Source organism: Nyctibius grandis (genome assembly GCF_013368605.1).
Source record: "Nyctibius grandis isolate bNycGra1 chromosome W unlocalized genomic scaffold, bNycGra1.pri SUPER_W_unloc_2, whole genome shotgun sequence".
NCBI lineage: Eukaryota > Metazoa > Chordata > Aves > Nyctibiiformes > Nyctibiidae > Nyctibius > Nyctibius grandis.
In genome coordinates, this window is record NW_027167473.1 from 2,341,529 (window position 1) to 2,364,815 (window position 23,287).

The 23,287-nt window shown below is 45.9% G+C and overlaps 1 protein-coding gene across 1 annotated transcript in view; it reads right to left on the bottom strand.

Annotated features, from left to right (window-relative positions):
* LOC137677142 (tyrosine-protein kinase Fer-like) overlaps positions 1–23,287 on the bottom strand; it is a 276,620-nt gene that overhangs the window by 160,044 nt on the left and 93,289 nt on the right. Inside the window, exons 7-8 of the mRNA XM_068424347.1 lie at positions 20,297–20,486; positions 323–415 (exon numbers count right to left, since the gene is read on the bottom strand). Coding sequence (XP_068280448.1) covers positions 323–415; positions 20,297–20,486 — 283 coding nt within the window. The remainder of the gene's footprint in view (positions 1–322; positions 416–20,296; positions 20,487–23,287) is intronic.

The following is a 23,287-nucleotide window of genomic DNA, read 5'->3' on the forward strand; positions in this document are numbered from 1 at the left end:
ACCATGTAACCTACTGCAGAATATCACAATATACAGCATTACTAGTAAAACTACCACACAGGAAATGGCAATCTTTCAAGTATGGCACCAATCTGGGTGTGGCAAAGAATGTACAAATTCTTTTTTCTGAAGTGCAATAAAGTTGTTCTGACATACTATTATGTCACAATATTATCATATCAACTGATCAGTCAGAAATGTGCTTTTTATAATGTCATTTTAATCTATTTTTTCCTATGTAAAGAGAAATGCGTGATACTTCAGAAAAAATCCCACTTAAGCTGTAAAAATAAGAGAATTCTACATTGTTGATACTACTTACCGACGATGAACCCAACATGGATTTTGGAGATCTTATAATTCCGGCTATGGAGTGACGTATAGTGTCCAACTTTGAGATTTTGTCCTTCTTGTCCTAGGAGAAAAAGTAATATCTCCAGTAAAACCAAGCAAATCAATATGGATTTACCTCTGTGCATTATTTGAATTACTGGAGGACATGGAATGTAGACTCATGGATTTTGTTTGTATAAAAGATAGGGACTGATCTGCTACTGATACAAACCAGCAAGCTTGTGTTAACAACAGTGGGATTATGCTAATGCATACCAATTGAAGATCTGAAAGATTCTGTGATTCCTTAAATATTTAGTGCAATTATTTTAAATATCACTATTGTTAACTCTAAGAGATCTGAAATTCTTTTGTAACCTAAAGACAGGGGACCTAATTCTCAGCTGTCCTGAAATACCTATTTTTTTAAAAGGGTACTGGTTTGAAACCATATAATGAAACCATACATAATAAAACCCATACATACATACATACTTGCATTATCCTTACTTAATTTGTTTTCTTCTTTTATTAATCTGATCTTCTCTAATAATACACTACCTGTAAATATTAATACCAATCAGTGCAGGTAATAGGATACATTTGTTTTCTGGCACTACAAAAAAACACAGGGGCAGCCACCACTATCCAGATTTTAAATCCTTTAAGAACAGAGCTATTCACTAAAACTGGAACACTGAATCAGCCTTTAACCATGCATAATTCAGCACAAGTAAATGGAAAGTCTGAAATGTTTATAACTTGACTTAGTCCAAGGACTGTTTATTTCCTAATATCTGATTCATTGTCAGCTCTCAAAATTTAGTATCGAAGAATCTTTCAAAAATACAGAAATGTGTTTTTAACACTGAAAAACTTTTATGTTTATTTCTCATAACTTCACCCTCAGACACAGATGAGGTATTTTAATGAATATTTGCAAAGTAATTAAACCTGAAGCATAGAGACCACACATTAAAAAAAAATCTCATTCTAATTAGCTATGGGTTAATTAAGCTGTAAGAAACTGAAAATGGAAACAGAATAAATCTGTTGTGTAGTGTAACAAAAAAAGATTGCTTAAAAGTTTTGAACATGCACCCTTGACTGAAGAAACTGAAAATCTGATAATGTAATAAATGCAGTTTCAGTTTATTCCAAGAATTCTCAATGAGCAACAAAATCTATTAAATCTGTATACAGAATAAAGCATTGTTTGAAAATTACTCCCAAATATAATTTAGTTTACAGGATATAGGTTAAACATTGTCTTAGTAAAATAAATTCACTTGTTTGCTTAGCAGCAAAATTCTGCAATATTCCATAATTTGTATGTCATGAAAAGAGAGTATCAAAAAGAGCATTTCATATAGGAAAAGAAAAAAGGCTAAAAGGGAATTTACTAGCCGCTTGAAATTAACACTGATCAATACAATTTTTATTCTTTTTATCAGACTCAAGTAATACTGCATGTCAACTACTTTTCTCACAGTAAAAAAACTCTGTCCTGAGTCGACTGTCAAGTTGATATTTATTTTTTAAGTATTGATGAATTGACTACTTAAAAAAAAAATCATTAATACCAGGGACAACACAGTGCCTAATTTTGCTTGCATGCCTATCAGGCTTGGAACGATCAATTAATTTCACACATCTTTTTACACGTGAGCCACGGGATTTAACTGTGACTAAATGTCTACTTCTTACATGACAGGAAAAAATAAGTTACCAAAATATGCATGAATTCCATTGTGTTGTGTTTCCACCCCTGGGGCAGTTGATTCCAGGTGTACTGGATACCCCTCCATGTGAAAGCAAACTGTGGCCTGCACTCTGCTGCTGAAGGAATTGAGAAAAATGCATTGGCAATATCAATTGTGGCATACTACTTGGCTGCCTTTGACTCCAGTTCATATGGAATACTAGTATTTCCAGTATGGCTGCACTCAGCAGTGACATGACTTGGCACTCCACTATTAACCTCCAGCCCCTGTAAACTGGATGTCATCCAGATTTTTGGAGACCTGGTTGTCATCCAGGTCACTGTAGATGACTTCCAGCACAGCTACTTCTATCAGATATTGGATACATTCCTCTGCTGTATTCCACTTCCCTCAGTACTTTACAAGATCATCCTTGAAGGGATATATCACCTTCACACTTGACAGGAGCTGCCTCCAGAGGCTGCAGTTTCTCACCTCTTTTCCGCTTTTTTTTTTGTCAATTCCCCAGTTCCTAGCGAGGGATCCCAGCTTCTGGGCTTCCTTACCTTCTAACTCCTGACTGTTGACCCCACTATCCCAGCATCAGAGCAGCCAGGCAGCGATATGCTCCCCTGGCTGGTGGCTGTAAATCTTGAAATTTGACCAGGGTCAAGGACCAGGTAGTTTCCACCTCTTGGGTGATTTCTCTCACTCCTTCCTCCCATTTCCTTGTTGAAAGACCAGCTTCCTGATCAGACCCTTCCTCCTCCTCCTCCCTTACTAATCGATGGTATGGACCCATTGATCTCTGTGTCCAGTGTGTCTTTTTGACTCCTGGGGCAATTACTGTAGCTGCGGTTTGGGTCCCTGTCTCATCCATGGTGTCCTCAGATGTGTTTTGAGTCCCTGGCTCAACCATGGTGTCCTCAAAGGAGGTTTCAGTCCCTGTCTCAATCACACTCCTTTGATGGTACTGAACAGAGGTTCAATAGGCACAAGTAAAGCCCCAATACAGTGCTAGGACCTGCTGGGTTTCATGAGGTAGGAAAGGCATCCTTACATCAAGTGGTGCACCAATTCAACATGGTATTACATGCCCTAGGCACCTGCCCAAATACTTCCACCAACCCTGCCAGCCAGGGATCAACCACCTCACAGCACATTTCCTTGTCACCTCATAAACAAGTTCAAAGAATCACAGAAGGGAAGAGGTTAGAAGGGACCTTGGGAGGCATTCTGTTCCAACTCCCCTGCTTCAGCAGGGCCACCTAGAGATGGTTGCCCAGGACCATGTCCAGATTGTTTTTGAATACCTGCAAGGAGGGAGACTCCACAACCTCTCTGGGAAACCTGTTCCAGTGCTCAGTCACCCTCACAGTGAAAAAGTGTTTCCTGATGTTCAGATGAACCTCCCGTGTTTCTGTTTGTGCCCCTTGCCTCTTGTCCTGTCACTGGACACCACTGAAAAGAGCCTGGCTCCATCCCCTTTGCATCCTCCCTTCATGTATTTATATACACTGATGAGATCCCCCCTGAGCCTTCTCTTCTCCAGGCTAAACAGTCCCAGCTCTCTCAGTCTTTCCTCATAGGAGAGATGTTCCAGTCCCTTAATCATCTTCATGGCCCTTCGTTGGACTCTCTCCAGTATGTCCATGTCTCTCTTGAACTGGGGAGCCCAGAACTGGACACAGGACTCCAGGTGTGACCTCACCAGTGCTGAGTAGAGGGGAAGGATCACCTCCCTCAACCTGCTGGCAGTACTTTGCCTAATTCAGCCCAGGAAACCATTAGCCTTGTTTGCAGCAAGGGCACATTGCTGGCTCATGTTCAAGTTGTTGTCCACCAAGACCCCTAGGTCCTTTTCTGCCACACTGCTTTCCAGCTATGTGGCCCTCAGCATATATGCATGGGTTTATTCCTCCCCAGCTGCAGGACTTGGCAATTCCCCCTTCATAGAATCATAGAATCATAGAATGTTAGGGGTTGGAAGGGACCTCTGGAGATCATCGAGTCCAACCCCCCTGCCAGAGCAGGACCAATCTAGGGCAGGTTACTCAGGAACGCATCCAGACGGGTCTTGAAAGTCTCCAGAGAAGGAGACTCCACAACCTCTCTGGGGAGCTTGTTCCAGTGTTCTGTAACCCTTACAGTAAAGAAGTTCTTCCTCATGTTGAGGTTGAACTTCCTGTGCTCTAGCTTGCATCCATTGCCCCTTGTCCTATCGCAGGGCACAAGTGAAAAGAGGTTGCCCCTTTCCTCTTGACACCCAGCCCTCATATATTTATACACATTAATCAGATCCCCTCTCAGTCTTCTCCTCTCCAGACTAAAAAGCCCCAGGTCTCTCAACCTTTCCTCATAAGGCAGGTGTTCCAGTCCCTTCATCATCCTCGTAGCCCTCCGTTGGACTCTCTCCAGTAGATCTCTGTCCCTCTTGAACTGGGGAGCCCAGAACTGAACACAATACTCCAGGTGAGGTCTCACCAGGATAGAGTAGAGGGGGAGGAAGACCTCCCTCGATCTGCTGGACACACTCTTAATGCACCCCAGGATACCACTGGCCTCCTTGGCCACAAGGGCACATTGCTGTCCCATGGATAACTTGTTGTCCACCAGGACTCCAAGGTCCTCCTCCACGGAGCTGCTCTCTAGCAGATCGCCTCCTAACCTGTACTGGTGCATTTTATTACTCCTTCCCAGGTGCAGGACTCTGCACTTATTCTTGTTGAACCTCATTAGGTTCCTCTTTGCCCAGCTCTCCAGTCTGTCCAAATCACGCTGAATGGCCGCACAGCCTTCAGGTGTATCAGCCAAACCTCCCAGCTTCGTATCATCAGCAAACTTGCTGAGAAGATACTCTGTCCCTTCATCAAGGTCATTGATGAAGATGTTGAACAGGACTGGACCCAGCACTGATCCCTTGAAGTTCCCCCTTGTTGAACTTCATGAGGTTCCTGTCAGCCCATTTCTCCAGCCTGTCCAGGTCCCTCTGGATGGCAGCCCAACCCTCTGGTGTATCAGCCTCTAACTCCTAGTTTTGTATCATCAGCAAACTTGCTGAGGGTACACTCTGCCTCATTCAGTCAGATCATTAATGAAGAGGCTGAACAGGACTGGACCCAGGATTGTCCCCTGGGGTACACCGCTAGTTACTGGCCTCCAACTAGAGTTTGTGCTACTGATCACCACCTTCTGGACATGGCCGTTCAGCCCATTTTCAGTCTACCTCACTGTCTGCTTACCCAGCCCATACCTCATCAGCTTCTCTATGAGGATCTGTGGTGGGTTAAGCTTGGCTGGATGCCAAGGATCACTCCCCCTCCTCAACTGGACAGGGGAGAGAAAATATAACGAAAGACTCATGGGTCAAGATAAGGACAGGGACATCGCTCACCAATCTGGGCCCTGCACTTGAAGAAAGATGTTGAGGTGTTGGAGTGAGTCCAGAGGAGGGCGACCAAGCTGGTGAAGGGTCTGACCTAGGAGGAACGTCTGAGGGAGCTGGGGTTGTTTAGCCTGGAGAAGAGGAGGCTCAGAGGTGACCTTATTGCAGTCTACAACTACCTGAAGGGAGGTTGTAGTGGAGTGGGAGTCGGCCTCTTCTCCCAGGCAACTAGCGATAGGACAAGAGGACATAGCCTCAAGCTTCGCCAGGGGAGGTTCAGGTTGGACATTAGGAAGCATTTCTTCTCAGCAAGGGTCATTAGCCATTGGAAGGGGCTGCCCAGGGAGGTGGTGGAGTCATCATCTCTGGATGTGTTTAAGAAAAGACTGGACATGGCACTTAGTGCCATGGTCTAGTTGACAGGGTGGTGTCAGGGCAATGGTTGGATTCGATGATCCCAGAGGTCTCTTCCAACCTGATTGATTCCGTGATTACCATCATGGGCAAGACAGACTCGACTTGGGGAAATTAATTTAAATTATTGCCTTCCCCCTGCTCCTGCCTTCTTCCAAGGCTCAACTTCACTCCTGAATTCTCTACCTCCTCCCACCAAGTGGCACAGGGGGACAGGGAATGGGGGTTGCAGTCAGTTCATCACACGCCGTCTCTGCCGCTCCTTCTGCCTCACACTCTTCCCTTGCTCCAGCGTATGGCTCCACCCATGGGAGACAGTCCTCCATGAACTTCTCCGACGTGGGTCCTTCCCACAGGCTGCAGTTTTTCACAAACTGCTCTAGCATGGGTCCTTTCCATGGGGTGCAGTCCTTCAGGAACGGAATGCTCCAGCATGGATCCCCCACAGGGTCACAAGTCCAGCCAGAAAACCTGCTCCAGCGTGGGCTCCTCTCCACGGGGCCACAGGTCCTGCCAGGAGCCTGCTCCAGCACAGACTTCCCACGGGGTCACAGCCTCCTTTGGGCGCACCCTCCTGCTACAGCGTGAGGCATCCACAGGCTGCAGGTGGATATCTGCTCCACCATGGACCTCCATGGGCTGCAGGGAGACAGCCTGCCTCATCATGGTCTTCACCATGGGCTGCAGGGGAATATCTGCTCTGGCTCCTGAATCACCTCCTCCTCTCCTTCTTCACTGACCTTGGTGTCTGCAGTGTTGTTTCTCTCACATATTCTCACTTCCTCTCTTCTGGCTGCTGTTGCACAGCAGTTTTTTCCCCCTTCTTAAATATGTTATCACAGAGGCGCTACCACCGTTGCTGATTGGTTCAGCTTTGGCCAGCAGTGGGTCCATCTGGGAGCCAGCTGGCATTGTCTCTACCGGACATGGGGGAAGCTTCTGGCATCTTCTCACAGAAGCCACCCCTGCAGCCCCCCTGATACCAAAAGCTTGCCATGCAAACCCAATACAGGCTTTTATGAGAGACAGTGTCAAAGGCTTTCCTAAATTCCAGGTAGACAATATCCACTGCTCTCCCCTAATCCACCACGCCAGTCATTTCATCGCAGAAGGTTATCAAGTTGGTCAAGCACGACTTCCCCTTGGTGAATCCATGCTGCCTAATCCTGATGATTTCCTTGTCCTCCATGTGCCTGGAAATGATTCCCAGGATTACCTGCTCCATCATCTTCTCAGGGATCAAGGTGAGGCTGATCAGCCTGTAGTTCCCTGGGTCCTCCTTCCTGCCCTTCTTGAACATAGGAGTGACATTTGCTTTCCTCCAGTCCTCAGGCACTTCTCCCAATCGCCATGATTATCATAGAATCATAGAATGGTTTCGGTTGGAAGGGACCTTAAAGATCATCTAGTTCCAACTGCCCTGTCACAGGCAGGGACACCTTTCCACTAGACCAGGTTGCTCAAAGCCTCATTCAACCTGGCCTTAAACACTGCCAGGAAGGGGGCAGCCACAGCTTCTCTGGGTAACCTGTTCCAGTCAAAGATTGAGGGTGGCCTTGCAATGACATCCCCCAGCTCCCTCAGCAGTCATGGGTGCATCCCATCAGGGATCATGGGCTAATGCATGTCCGGTTTGCTTAAGTATTCCCTGACCTGATCCTCCTCCAGCAAGGGTACATCCTCCTTGCTCCAGCCTTTCCCCCTGGTCTCTGGGACCTGGGATTCCTGAAGGCTGGTCTTGCTAGTAAAGACTGAGGCAAAGGATGCATTCAGTACCTCAACTTTTTCCATTTTCTATGTAACCAGGTCCTCCATCTTGTTCAGCAATGATCCCATATTTTCCCTAGTCTTCCTTTTGTCATCTATGTACTTAGTGTAGCCCTTCTTGTTGCCTTTGACCTACTTGGCCAGATTCAATGCCAGGTGGGCTTTGGCTTTTCTAACCTCATCCCTGGATGCTTGGACAACATCTCTGTATTCCTCCCAGGTTACCTGCCCTTGCTTCCACCCTCTGCAGGCTTCCTTTTTGAGCTTGAGTTTGGCCAGGATCTCCTTGTTCATCCATGCAGACCTCCTGGCATTTTTGCCTGTCTTCCTGCTCATTCTGATGGACCACTCTTGAGCTTGAAGGAGGTGATCCTTGAATATTAAACAGCTTTCTTGGGCCCTTCTTCCCTTCAGGGCCTTATCCCATGGGACTCTTCCAAGCAGGTCCCTAAAGAGGCCAAATTCTGCTCTCCTGCATTCCAGGATTGCAATTTTGCTTTTTGCCATGCTCCCTCCCCTCAGGATCCTGAACTCCACCATCTCATGGTCACTGCAGCCAAGGTTGCCTTTGACCTTCACACCCCTAGTGAGCCCCTCCTTGTTGGTGAGTATGAGGGCCAGCATAGCACCTCTTCTCATTGGCTCCTCTATCACTCAGAGGAAGAACTTATCAATGCACTCCAGGAACCTCCTGGATTGCTTCTGCCCTGCTGTGTTGTCCCTCCAGCATGGTTGAAGTCCCCCATGGGTACCAGGGCCTGAGAATGTGAGGCTGCTCCTATCTGTGTCTAGAGAGCCTCATCTACTACTTCTTCCTGGTCAGGTGGCCTATAGCAGACACCCACTACAATGTCACCTTTACCTGTCCTCTCTTTAATGCTAAACCATAAGCTCTCTGTCAGCTCCTCATCCATCCCCAGGCAGATCTCCATGCATTCCAGCTGTTCTCTCACATAAAGGGCAACTCCCCCTCCTCATCTTCCCAGCCTATTCTTCCTGAAAAGCCTGTACTCATCCATTGCAACACTCAGAATCACAGAATCACAGAATCAACCAGGTTGGAAGAGACCTCTGGGATCATCGAGTCCAACCGTTGCCCTGACACCACCCTGTCAACTAGACCATGGCACTAAGTGCCATGTCCAGTCTTTTCTTAAACACATCCAGAGATGGTGACTCCACCACCTCCCACTCCAGTCATGGGAGCCATCCCATCACATCTCTGTGATCCCAACAAGATCGTAGCCCTGCAACTGCATACAGACTTCTAACTCCTCATGTTTATTCCCCATGGTGCATGCATTATTGTACAGGCACTTCAGAGAGGCACTCCAGCATGTTGAGTTCCTAGAGAGAGTTTGGGGGAATTTCTCCATAATGGTACCTCATAGGCAAGGTAGCTTGTTTCCTCTTACACCAGGATGAAACCAGGTTCCACAAACTCACAAAAAGCCAACAGTCTTAAACACTAGGATCAAATAGCTTACATAATGATGTGCAAGAACCTCAGGAACCTGTACAACAAAGCTATGCACACGTGTCTTCATTTAGCCCACACCCAGGGCTAAACAATAAGCAGTTGTTCTATCACCCAGTAACCCTTCCCTGACCAAGAAAGGGAATTGGGAAAAGGAGGGAGACTCGTGGGTTAAAAGTTAAAGAGATTTAATAAAATAAGGAAACCAATATCAATGCTAATACAAAGGACACAAAACTATACTTAGCCCATAGAGTGGTGGCAAGTCACTCCAGGGACAGCAACCATAGGGGGGAGGGGGACAGGGAAGAACTCCACCCATACCCAGCAAGCTTTCCCATTTACAGTGAACATGACCTTAATGTTATAGAACACACCTGTGGGCCAGCCTGGGTCAGCTGCCCTGGCTTACTGCTAATGGCCTTGATCACCATAGCACAGCTGGGCACAGACTGAAACAAAATATAACAGAAAAGTGATTCTATGAATTTTATCCCCACGAAACCAGGACAGGATTCCACCCCTTATTCTATATCATTTACATCATGTCCAAGTCACTACTATTTTCCCCATCTCTAGACATATATATACACATAGATATCATTTTCTTAGTCTATGGGCAATCTCTCTAAGAAGTCTAAAACCATGGGTTCCATTTCTCATAATAGTCTCTCAGGTCAGGAAAAAATTATGTGGGATTCACTCAGCGGGCAGATCAGGACCAGGCCTCAATACAGTGTCATGGACTGGTGAAGTTGGGCACAGCAGGATGATGTGTTGCACCTGGAGCTTGCAGCTGTTGTACCTGCTGCAGCCCATGTTCACAGTCTGGGGTGATTCTTACTGTGATAAATAACTAGAGAAGTGATGACAAGCAGTAGCATATAACAATTAGCATCATACAGTTCAAGTTTTGGCTATTCTAACCTAAAATCAAATCTCCTGGAGGTAAACATCTAACTTCCCCATCATCCTGCATCATCCACCAGGTGCACCCAGGTCCTTGAGCAAAAGCAATTCCACACATAGGTTTGCCTTTGCTCAAGGCAGGAGTAATCCAAACTGGTTTCCCCAACATATTTCTTCATGAACCACAGGGACTTTATCCCCCTTTACAGTGCACAACAGTTCTGATTGAGCAGGACCAGCCTGACTGACAGATCCCCTGGTATTAACTAACCAGGTGGCCTTTGCTAAGTGTTCATCCCAGTTTTTGAACGTCTAAGAATTCATTGCTTTCAGTGTAGTCTTCAAAAGTCCATTGCATCGTTCAACTTTCCCGGCAGCTGGTGCATGGTAGGGGATGTGATATATCCATTCAATACCATGCTCTTTAGCCCAGGTGTCTATGAGGCTATTTCGGAAATGAGTCCCATTGTCTCACACAAATCTTTCCAGAGTACCATGTTACCACAAAATTTGCTTTTAAAAGCCCATAATATTGTTACAGGCAGTGGCATGAGGCACGGGATAGGTCTGCAACCATCTGGTACTTGCGTCCACCATTGTGAGCACATAGCACTTGCCTTGCGGGATCGTGGAAGCGAGATGTAATCAATTTGTCAGGCCTCTCCATACTTATATTTCAGCCATCGTCCTCCATACCACAGGGGTTTTAGTCATTTGGCTTGTTTAATTATAGCACAAGTTTCACATTCGTGGATGACCTGTGCGATAGTGTCCATGGTCAAATCCACCCCTCGGTCAGGGGCCCATCTGTATGTTGCATCTCTGCCTTGATGCCTGACATGTTATGGGCCCACTGAGCTAAGAATAGTTCACCTTTATGCTGACAGTCCAGGTCTACTTGAGACACTTTAATCTTAATAGATTGCTCTAGCTGCTGGTTGTTTTGCTGTTCCTTAGTGGCTCGAATCTTTGGTACGTGGCCATCTACGTGACGTACCTTCATAACCAGCTTCTCTAATCGGGTAGCAATATCCTGCCACAATTCAGCTGCCCAGATGGGTTTGCCTCTGCACTGCCAGTTGTTTTTCTTCCAGTGCTTCAGCCATCCCCACAGGGCATTTGCTACCATCCATGAGTCAGTGTACAGGGAGAGTACTGGCCATTTTTCTCGCTCAGCAATATCTAGAGCCAGCTGAATGGCTTTTATTTCTGCAAACTCACTCGACACACCATCTCCCTCAGCCACTTATGCCACTCGCCATGTAGGACTCCACACAGCAGCTTTCCACCTTTGCTGTTTGCCTATAATGCGGCAAGATCCATCAACGAACAAGGCATGATACTTATCATTCTCCGATAGTTTATTATATGGTGGGGCCTCTTCAGCACGCATCACCTCTTCCTCTGGCAACATTCCAAAATCTTTGCCTTCTGGCCAGTCCATGATTACTTCCAGAATTCTTGGGCGACTGAGGATCCCTATTTGGGCCTGCTGCTTAATAAATGCAACCCGCTTACTCCACGTACCATCAGTTGCATGACGTGTAGAGGGGGTCTGTCCTTTGAACATCCAGTTCAACACTGGCAATCGGGGTGCCAGAAGGAGCTGTGCCTCAGTACCAATTACTTCTGAGGCAGCTTGAATGCCTTCATAGGCTGCCAGTATTTCTTTTTCATTTGGAGTATAACAGTCCTCTGATCCTCTGTATCCCTGTCTCCAAAACCCCAGAGGTCGACCTCAAGTCTCCCCTGGTGCCTTTTGCCAGAGGCTCCTGGTAGGGCCATTCGCCCTGGCTGCAGTATAGAGGACATTCTTTACACCTAAGTCCCATCTGGACTGGTCCAAGGGCTACTGCATGAACTACCTCTTGTTTAATTTGCTCAAAAGCCTGTTGTTGCTCAGGGCCCCATTTAAAATCATTCTTCTTCCAAGTCACTTCATAGAGAGGGCTCACAATCTGACTGTAATGGGGAATGTGCATCCTCCAGAAGCCTACTACGCCTAGGAAAGCTTGTGTCTCCTTTTTGTTAGTTGGCAGAGACATGGCTGTTATTTTGTTATTCACATCCATTGGAATCTGACAACAGCCATCTTGCCACTTGATTCCTAAAAACTGGATCTCTCTTGCAGGTCCCTTGACCTTAGCACGTTTGATGGCAAAACCAGATTCTAGAAGGATTTGAATGAATTTTTCCCCTTTGTCAAAAACTTCTCCTGCTGTATCACCCCATACAATGATGCCATCAATGTACTGCAGGTGTTCCAGAGCTCCACCCCTCTCTAGTGCAGTCTGGATGAGCCCATGGCAAATCATGGGGCTATGCTTCCACCCCTGGGGCAATTGATTCCACATGTACTAGATGCCCCTCCAGGTGAAGGCAAACTGTTAGCTACACTCTGCTGCCAAAGGATGGAGAAAAACGCATTTGCAATATCAATCCTGGCATACCACTTCACTGCCTTTGACTCCAGTTCGTAATGGAGTTCTAACATGTCCGGTACAGCAGCACTCAGTGGTGGTGTGACTTCATTCAGGCTATGATAGGCCACAGTTATTCTCCATTCCCCATTGGACTTTCACACTGGCCATATGGGACTGTTGAAGGGGGAGCGTGTTTTGCTGATCACTCCTTGGTTCTCCAGTTGATGGATCAGCAAGTCTCTAGTAGCAATGGGCACCTTTTGCTCCTCGACCCTCAGCAGCCCCACAATAGAAGGGTCCTCCGATAGACCAGGCAGGGTAGACAGCTGTTTCATTTCCTCCGTCTCCACGGCCACTACATCAAATACCCACCAGTACCCCCTCGGGTCCTTGAAATACCCTCTCCTCAGGTAATCTATACCAAGAATGCATGGGGCATCTGGGCCGGTCACAATAGGATGAGTCTGACACTCAGTCCCAGTCAGACTCACTTCAGCTTCCAACACAGTCAGCTCTTGGAGCCCTCTGTCACACCAGAGATACAAATTGATTCTGTCCCTTTATAGTTTGATGGCATTAGGGTGCATTGTGCACCAGTGTCCACTTAAGCCTTATACTGCTGTGGTTCTGATGTGCCAGGCCATCGAATCCACACAGTCCAAAAAACACGGTTGTCCCTATCCTCCACCTGGCTGGAGGCAGGGCCCCTCTAATCCTGAACATAGTGTTCGTTATCGACCTCTTGGTTCAAGCGGCTCACATAGTTTTGATCCTCATTATTCACATCTGGTAAATAGGGATCCGAAGCCCGTCTATGCTGCCTGGAGAGCTTCCCATTGGAAACTGGAGCAACAAGTTTCCTGGAAGAAGCCCCTTTCCTCATCGGTTCACCTTGTAACTCATGTGCGCGTTTCTGCAAAGCCAAGGTAGGTTTTCCATCCCATTTCCTCATGTCTTCTCCATGGACGCACAGGAAAAACCACAGGGTGCCTCATGATGTGTGCTGTCTCTCCCGAGCAGGTCTTGCAGGGGAACGCTGTCTCCTGATGGCTGAGACATTCTTCGGTGCAGGTGGGGAGCAGGGTCTGTTCTCCATCAGGGACAATTTGTCCAACACCTTACAGAGCACTTCTCTGGATTTGTCAGAGAGTTTTTCCACAGCTGAGACGCTGGCCCATGGTCGCCCACCGTTGGTGCATCAGCATCTGCCCAGCTAAATAACGCTAATGAGTTGCCATATGACGGTGGCGCAGTCTGTACCGACTTGCGCCACATGGGTCCAGTAACTTTGAGTGCATCTGGATCTAGTGGTGTCTGTGGGTCATCTAGGTCTGCAAAAATCAGCTCCTGCACAGCTATTTCCCTCAGATTCTTAATCCCTCTCTCAATGGCTGTCCACTTGCCTGGGTGGTATATGACATCATCCCTAAAGGGATACCTTTTCCTTACACTGTGCAGGAGTCACCGCCAGAGGGTGAGGGGCTCTGCACCAGTTGCAAGACCCCTATCAATACCCACTTCTCTAGCCATTGGTCCCAGCTGCTTGGCTTCGCTACCATCTAACTTGAGACCATTGGCTCCGTTATCCCAGCAGCGGAGCAACCAAGTAAAAAGTTGATTGCCTTCATGACGGCTGTAATCTCTACATATGTCTCACAGCTCACTCAGGGATAGGGATTGAGTGTTTACCTCAGGCTCGGCCTCCTGTGATGTCCCTGGTAGGCCATCACTACCTGCTCTTTTTGTGGTTTTCATCTTCTGTACAGGGGCGACTGATACCAGCACTGGTTGAGTCCCTAGGTTAGCTGCATCCCCCATCACTGGGGGCTGATTAGCTGCAGCCCTTGTTGCCAAAGTCTAGGTCATCACAGCAAGTGCTTCCTGGAGTTCAGTAATTGCAGTACCCAGTGCAGAGATCTGAATAGCCTCTGGGGTAGCCGGGGTGCCTGCTGTAGGGACTGGCAGGGTCTGAGTATCTGCAGTTCCAATTGCAGGTGCCGGGGCAGGTGCAGTGTCTGTTACAGTGGTATGTGCAGCTGTGCTGTATCCACCCTTATACTGATGTTGAAGTGAGAGCAAGAACTGAAAAACATTCAAAAGGCCTGACAATATGAGCATGGTGGTCAAAACATCCCACAGGTATTCAAAATTTTTGAAAGCCAGTGAGATCAGCTTCGAGCGAAAAACACATACAGGTCACTCATTCCCATTCTATAGAAGTCAGAAATGGGCACAGTTCCAAACGAATTTATAATACCATAAACCAATGTCAAACCACATAGCAGAGTGATGCCTTTAAGTCCACTTGAGTTTGCTGGGCAAACTCAAGTGGAAGAAGAGGGTGTACAGATCATGGAAGGAGGGGCTGGCCACTTGGGAGGAATATAAGTCTGTTGTCAGAGGATATAGGGAGGCAACTAGGAAAGCTAAGGCCTCCTTGGAATTAAACCTTGCAAGAGAGGTCAAGGACAACAGAAAGGGCTTCTTCAAATACATTGCAGGTAAAACCAACACTAGAGGCAATGTAGGCCCACTGATGAATGAGGTGGGGGCCCTGGAGACAGAGGATAAAAAGAAGGCGGAGTTACTGAATGCCTTCTTTGCCTCTGTCTATACTGCTGGAGGCTCTCCTGAGTAGCCCCGGACCCCTGAGGCCCCAGAAGAAGTCAGGATAGAGGAGGAATCTGTCTTCGTAGATGAGGGCTGGGTCAGGGACCAATTAAGCAATCTGGACGTCCATAAATCCATGGGCCCTGATGGGATGCACCCGCGGGTGCTGAGGGAGCTGGCGGAGGTCATTGTTAGGCCACTCTCCATCATCGTTGCTAAGTCGTGGGCAACAGGAGAGGTGCCTGAGGACTGGAGGAAAGCGAATGTCACTCCAGTCTTCAAAAAGGGCAAGAAGGAGGACCCGGGTAACTACAGACCGGTCAGCCTCACCTCCATCCCCGGAAAGGTGATGGAACAACTTGTCCTTGGTGCTGTCTCTAGGAACATCGAGGATAGGAGGATCATTAGGGGCAGTCAACGTGGCTTCACCAAGGGGAAGTCATGCTTAACCAACTTGATAGCCTTTTATGAGGACATAACCCGGTGGATAGATGACGGTAAAGCTGTGGATGTGGTCTATCTCGATTTCAGTAAAGCGTTTGACACAGTCTCCCACAGCATCCTCGCAGCCAAACTGAGGACGTGTGGTCTGGATGATCGGATAGTGAGGTGGATTGTGAACTGGCTGAAGGAAAGAAGCCAGAGAGTGGTGGTCAATGGGACAGAGTCCAGTTGGAGGCCTGTGTCTAGTGGAGTCCCTCAAGGGTCGGTACTGGGACCATACTATTCAATATATTCATTAATGACTTGGATGAGGGAATAGAGTGCACTGTCAGCAAGTTCGCTGATGACACCAAACTGGGAGGAGTGGCTGACACACCGGAAGGCTGTGCTGCCATTTGGAGAGACCTGGACAGGCTGGAGAGTTGGGCGGGGAGAAATTTAATGAAATATAACAAGGGCAAGTGTAGAGTCCTGCATCTGGGCAAGAACAACCCCATGTACCAGTACAAGTTGGGGGCAGACCTGCTGGAGAGCAGCAGAGGGGAAAGGGACCTGGGGGTCCTAGTGGACAGCAGGATGACCATGAGCCAGCAATGTGCCTTTGTGGCCAAGAAGGCCAATGGCATCCTGGGGTGTATTAGAAGGGGTGTGATTAGTAGGTCAAGAAAGGTTCTCCTCCCCCTCTACTCTGCCCTGGTGAGGCCGCATCTGGAATATTGTGTCCAGTTCTGGGCCCCTCAGTTCAAGAAGGACAGGGAACTGCTAGAGAGAGTCCAGCGCAGAGCCACGAAGATGATTAAGGGAGTGGAACATCTCCCTTATGAGGAGAGGCTGAGGGAGCTGGGTGTCTTCAGCTTGGAGAAGAGGAGACTGAGGGGTGACCTCATTGATGTTTATAAATATGTAAAGGGAAAGTGTCATGAGGATGGAGCCAGGCTCTTCTCAGTGACATCCCTTGACAGGACGAGGGGCAACGGGTGCAAGCTGGAACACAGGAGGTTCCACATAAATATGAGGAAAAACTTCTTTACGGTGGGGGTAACTGAACACTGGAACAGGCTGCCCAGAGAGGTTGTGGAGTCTCCTTCTCTGGAGACATTCAAAACTCGCCTGGACGCGTTCCTGTGTGATATGGTCTAGGTAATCCTGCTCCGGCAGGGGGATTGGACTAGATGATCTTTAGAGGTCCCTTCCAATCCCTAACATTCTGTGATTCTGTGATTCTGTGAAGTTCATGCCCGGAAGTGACAAACCGCACAAAACCAGTAACAAACAACGGCCAAACCACACATTTGATTAGCCATCCCAAAAGCAACTGTAAAACCAAACACCGGAGAATTCCACCCAGCGGCCCTGCTACCGACACCAACATGATGAATGCTTGTACCAAAAACCAGTCAAATCTGTGAAAACTTCAACCCCCCGAGACTCTTAGACCAAAAGTCTGTGGTTCTCCCAGGTGATCTATTTACATTGGGTGCCAAATAAACCGTCTTCGTTTAGCCCACACCCGGGGCTAAACAATAGCAGTTTTTCTCTCACCTGGTGTCCCTTCCCCAAATGAGGAAGGGAATGGGGAAAAGGAGAGGGAGACTTGTAGGTTGAAGTTAACCAGATTTAATGAAATGAAGAAATCAATATGAATGACAACACAAAACAGACAAAAGCATACTTATCCACACATCACTGGCAAGTTATTCCAGGAATCACAATGTTATAAATATTTGAAATTAAATGAAATTTAATTTAAAATCATAAGATAGATAAGTTTAATAGAATAGGTATAATAATAGAAGAAGTGCTGTGTTCTGCTTTAGAATCTATAGAGTGAGCTATAGGATTGTTCAATTTTAACAGGTAATCATAGAAACCCCACTAGGTAAGTTACTGGACTCATTGTTTTGTTAGAGACCGTCATGGACATTAGTTGAATACAATGGAGTTACTGGACTTCTTGTTTTGTTAGGAGACCAACATGGATGCTAGTGAAATACAATGAACACCAGTAATGCTACTTGGAAATCCCCTTACCCTTCCTATCTTGATTCGGCCAGTAAAGCTAACCAATGATTATAATAAAATTAAAATGTTGATGTGATCGTGTGATGGAGAGCTAACCAATGATTATAGTAAGATTGGAATATTGATGTGATCGTATGATGGGTGAAACCAATCAATGTTTAAGAAATCAATGTGTTTAAGAAAAGACTGGACATGGCACTTAGTGCCATGGTCTAGTTGACAGGGTGGTGTCAGGGCAACGGTTGGATTCGATGATCCCTGAGGTCTCTTCCAACCTGGTTGATTCTGTGATTCTGTAATGTAGAGGTTATGTAACAATGACTTGACTGAAAAAGTGTATAAAAATCCTTAAATTTTGATGCTAAGGTGGACACGCAAGGTGGAGCTATCCCCCGTGTCCCCAGCGCTGCAATAAAGGTGTGCCTGCTTCTTAATACTACATTGGTGTTAAGAGGTTTTATTCCTGATTTCGGTGACAACAATGAGGAAGAGGGAGAAAAGACAAGGACAGCAGGAATAACCCCACCTTTTGCCAGCAAACCCTCTCTTTCATAGTGAGCTTGATGTCAATGATATAGAATACACCTGTGGGCCAGCCAGGGGCAGCTGCCCTGGATTTAACTGCTGAGGGCCTTGATCACCATGGCTGGCCACAAACTGAAACCAAATCCCAATGAAACCAGGACACCAACTCATTTCGAGAACAATCTAAGACTACAAATGCGCGGGTGCCCCAATTAGCATGAGAAGCGAGTGGAGGGGGGAAGACAAGAGGGATGTTACCGCCTTCTCCTATCTCGCGTGAAAATGACCTAAAGTATTTAGAACTTCTCACTTGGGGTGTTGGCGCACGCTCCGCCCGCCACCTGAGGACCGATCCTGCAAGTGATTTATCGCAGGAGAGACTCTGCGAGCAATTTAGCAGCTCTACAAACAACTTACATCCCTGGATCCAAGGGTGATGATATCTCTTTTCCTCTCTCTCATATTCTCTATCCTCTTTCTCTTTTTCCTTTTCCTTTTCTCTCTTTTCTCAATGCCTTTAGAAACCCAAGACACTTATGACCATGCTACTTTCCCTGTATTAATAAATTGTTCTTAATTTCATACCAGTTCTTTGGTGTCATTTCACCTTAATTTACTCCAAGGGATTTATGAACTAGTTGCGACCAGGTCGTAACACACACTCAGGGCTAAACAATAACCAGTTGTTCTATCACCCAATGTCCCCTCCCTGACCTAGAAAGGCAATTGGGAAAAGGAGGGAGACTCGTGGGTTAAAATTTAAACAGATTTAATAAAATAAGGAAACCAATATCGATGCTAACACGAAATTATACTTAGCTCATAGAGTGGTGGCAAGTCACTCCAGGGACGGCAATCATTGAGAATACAGGAGGAGGAGGAGGATGAGGAGGAGGAGGAAATGGCAAGGGCTAAAAGCAGCCACTAACAAGTCCTAGACTCTATTATACAGTAAAGCAAGCAAGCTCTGTGACCTGTACAAAAACCTACTAATTAACAACTACTACAGCTATAGCACACTCAGATCAAAACTGTCATTATCTTGAGCCCCACAGTAGGTGCCAGAAAGGGCTATAGCGTGTCGACCCCATCTGGCAGCCAAACACCCACCTTGCCCCTCGCCCATTCTACTCTCATAGAATCACAGAATCATAGAATGGCTTGGGTTGGAAGGGACCTTAAAGATCATCTAGTTCCAACCCCTCCTGCCATGGGCAGGGACACCTTTCACTAGACCAGGTTGCTCAAAGCCCCATCTAACCTGGCCTTAAGCACTGCCAGGGAGGGGGCATCCACAGCTTCTCTGGGCAACCTGTTCCAGTGTCTCACCACCCTCACAGGAAAGAATTTCTTCCTAATATCTAATCTAAATCTATCCTCTTTCAGTTTAAAACTGTCCCCCCTCGTCCTATCACTCCATGCCCTTGTAAAAAGTCCCTCTCCAGCTTTCCTGTAGGCCCCCTTCAGGTACTGGAAGGCTGCTATAAGGTCTCCCTGGAGCCTTCGTATGGTATGGAATATCCCTTTGTTCAGTTTGTTTCAGCTGTCCTGGCTATGTCCCCTCCCAACCTTTTGCCCGCCTCCAGCCTACTGACTTTTGGGGGGCAAGAGAGAGAGAAAGTGTTGGCACTGTGTAAGCTTAGTTCAGCATTAGCCAAAACACTGGTGTGTTATCAACACTGTTTTAGATACAAATGGAAAGCACAGCATCATACCAGCTACTATGAGGAAAGTTAACTCCACCACAGACAGAACCAGTACACAATGCAAGGTCAAAGGATCTGGACAGGAGATCCAGTTTTTGGAAATAAAATGGCAGGATGGAGATCAGCACATCCCTATGGATGTGATCAACAAGATAACAGCCATGTCCCCACCAGTTCATAAAAAAGAAACACAAGATTTTCTAGGCATTGTGGCTTTCTGGAAATAGGTATTCTGGGTTATAGTCAGCTTGTGAGCCCTCTCTGTTGAGGGACCTGAAAGAACTATTTTGACTGGGGCCCTCAACAGATCAAATAGAGGATAGCTCATGTGGTAGCCCTTGATCTGGTCCAGTAAGGAACAGCTGTGAGAAACATGTTCTACACAGTAGCCATGGAGCATGACCTCACTGGGAGCCTCTGGCAGAAAACACCAGGAGAAACCTGAGGTTGACCTCTAGGGTTTTGGAGCTGGGGTTATTGAGGTTCTAAGGCCCACTACACCCTGACTGGCCTCTGATCCCAGGACTAAAGTACAATAGCAAGGCTGCATGATATAGTTAAACAAATGCAAAGTTTACCATAGAAGTGACTGATCTGGCATCTTCTTCATAATTCACTACAGGTGGTGGATCTTTCCCATCATTTTCTTGAACCTTTTGTTCCAGTAGTTCTTTCTGGGCTGCAAATTTTGCTTTAGAGCATCTTAATTGCTGAACTGTTTGCTTGAGTTCTTCCAGTGCATGCTTTTGGCTCAGCAAGAGTACAATACTGCAGAGAAAAATAACAAAAAATTTTAAAACACATGATTTAAAATACATATTTTGCTTCATGAAAGCTACATAGAATAAAGCATCTTCAATACTGGAACTTGTTTTTCTGTTTTTCACTTTATTCATCCATGTAATGAAGGAAATTATGAGAGATACCTGTTGTCTCCATCTTCTGGACTGAAAGGTCCTCTAATGCATAAGCATTTCTGGAGTGCAGTCAGAACACTCTTTAACATTCTTTTTTTAAGCTAAACAAATTGAACTCCATAAGGAGCTAAAAGAAGTTCTTTCTCGTCTTCTACATGCCTTTATGGCTTTTTGCTGACACCCCCCCACACACACATTTTTCAACATCTGTCAGAACTGGACCCCATATTCTATTATCAGTCTCACCTATACCACAGTCTTCTGATATAGTATTTCACCATTTATAGATTTAGAGATCGCAAGAACATTTTCAAATTTCCCCCATTAACTCCAACACCTTCCCAAAGACAGACCAACAGCCACTCTCAACCCCTATAAGCTTTCTTTTTTATGTGTATAAGTTTACATTTGGAAAAAGACAATTAGCCAAGCACAATACATAATGCAATCTGAATTCACTAGTGTCTCATCTGAATGTTTTATATAGATAGTTTTCTTCCAGGTCACAGATTTAAAAAAAAAAAAAAGTTCAGTAATTCAGAGTAAGAAGATTTAGTTACAGTTATATTTCATGTCCACTAGCCAGTTTTTAGTCTATTTATTGATTCTTCTTTCTTTGAGAGAGACTTCATACCTACATTCTTACACTGACAAACTTCAAACTGTTACCCTATAAATAGCACCTTGTAGAAGACCTGAGATTTTACTTTCTAAAACAACAGTTGTAGCACAGCCTACTGAAGGCTCTATCAGCTTTAAATGCTTCAGGGACATGATAATGCTTAAAACAGATCGGGGTGGGGGGAGGAAACCCACAACCCTGCAAGTGGCCTCACAGCAGACAGCCATGTAAAAAGATTGTATCAATCTCCTATGCTGCAATCATCAAGATTTCCACTTTTGTTGCATGCAAATGGAGAGCCATTTGAAGAGATTCTGCACAGAGGTGGGGGGGGAGGGAACAAACCCAAAACAAAACCCAAAAGCTTCAAAGTGCTCAGTCCTCCCAGAAATGAATAAAGTTAAATTTGGGGGAATTTCAGAAGGATCTAGACCTGTGTCAATAAAAGGAAAGACTCCTCCTTACACTGAGAGTATCAAGTATAAATTCACTCCTAGAAGCATGAATCTTCAGGAATAAGGAAATACTGAAAAACTAACTAACTTCTTCATTAAGAAAGAACAGAGATTAATTAAATTAAGATGGCCATAAGACAGACTTTCACATAAAGATATCGAAGAACACCCACGTTCAACTCCAAGAGATATTCCAAAACAGACATAATCAAGCAGTAGTGAAGGACAAGCGGATTACTTAGAGCATATACAAGTACCTAGAGGACACTTTCATGTTACCCCCAAGAACTGCCAAAACCAAAGATGGACAGAAGCTGTCTAACACAGAGAACCATCCACCATCCATGGTGCAATATAGACAACCTTAAAAGCACTCAACTGGAACCCAGAGACATGTAGTCTAGAAAGAGGTGCAGAGTTCTCACGGTTTGAAAGGACAGATGAAGCAGGTTGAGGGACCAGAACTACCAAGGATGAGGACAGTGTAGAGAAAAATCATAATATTCTGTCACTCTACGCCTTAAGAATAACCCCTGGAAGACAAATCCTCCTGCCAGCTCTCCAATTCTTAGGGGAAAAAAAGGAAATTTAGAGGTTATCCCTGACAACCACCCACTCCTGAGCAGAAATTAAAGTATTTCTCCTTTGCCCTAGCAACAAATAAATCTGGCTCATGTAATTCCTCGCTCACGAATGATGTTGGTTGTTGCACTCATGAATGAGATTCACGCAGCTCTGCTGACACTGCCTACAAGAGAGCTGGAAAATCCAGAAAAAATAATTCAAATATCAACCTCATCAACAATTCCACACATCCACAGTTTCAGTCCTCTCCAACAAAGCAGGGGAGACCTGACTCAGCTTTGTTTGTTGATGCAGCAAGAAGTTGCTCTGTCATAACCCGTATATGTAAACACTGAACATGAAATAGACATATTCTGAATGCACTACAGGCCAAACCTCATGGATGCCAAGAGATTGTTTCTTCACAAAGTGATCCTGAGAAAGATGATTATTCAAGTAGGTTCCAAAATAATAAGGGAACACACTGTCATAAAATCCTTATTGGCAGGAAAAGATAAAAAGTCATATCCCTAAATAAGTGCACTGTACTAAGGCACCAAAAAAAAAATTCTGAAAATCAGCAGAATGATCATTCATGAGGAAAGGATCAGTATGATCTATGAAGACACAATTGGAGATCCTGGAAGTGAAGTTTGGCATGAGACTGCAGAAGTTTAAAAGTATCACACAAAGAAGTGAACAATCTCTACTCAAGAGCACCTCTCCCATGAAGAGAAGCTGTGAGAGTTGAGGTTGTGCAGCCTGGAGAAGAGAAGGCTCCAGGGAGACCTTATAGCAGCCTTCCAGTACCTGAAGGGGGCCTACAGGAAAGATGGAGAGGGACTTTTTACAAGGGCATGCAGTGATAGGACGAGGGGGAACGGTTTTAAACTGAAAGAGGGTAGATTTAGATTAGATACGAGGAAGAAATTCTTTCCTGTGAGGGTGGTGAGACACTGGAACAGGTTGCCCAGAGAAGTTGTGGATGCCCCCTCCCTGGCAGTGTTTAAG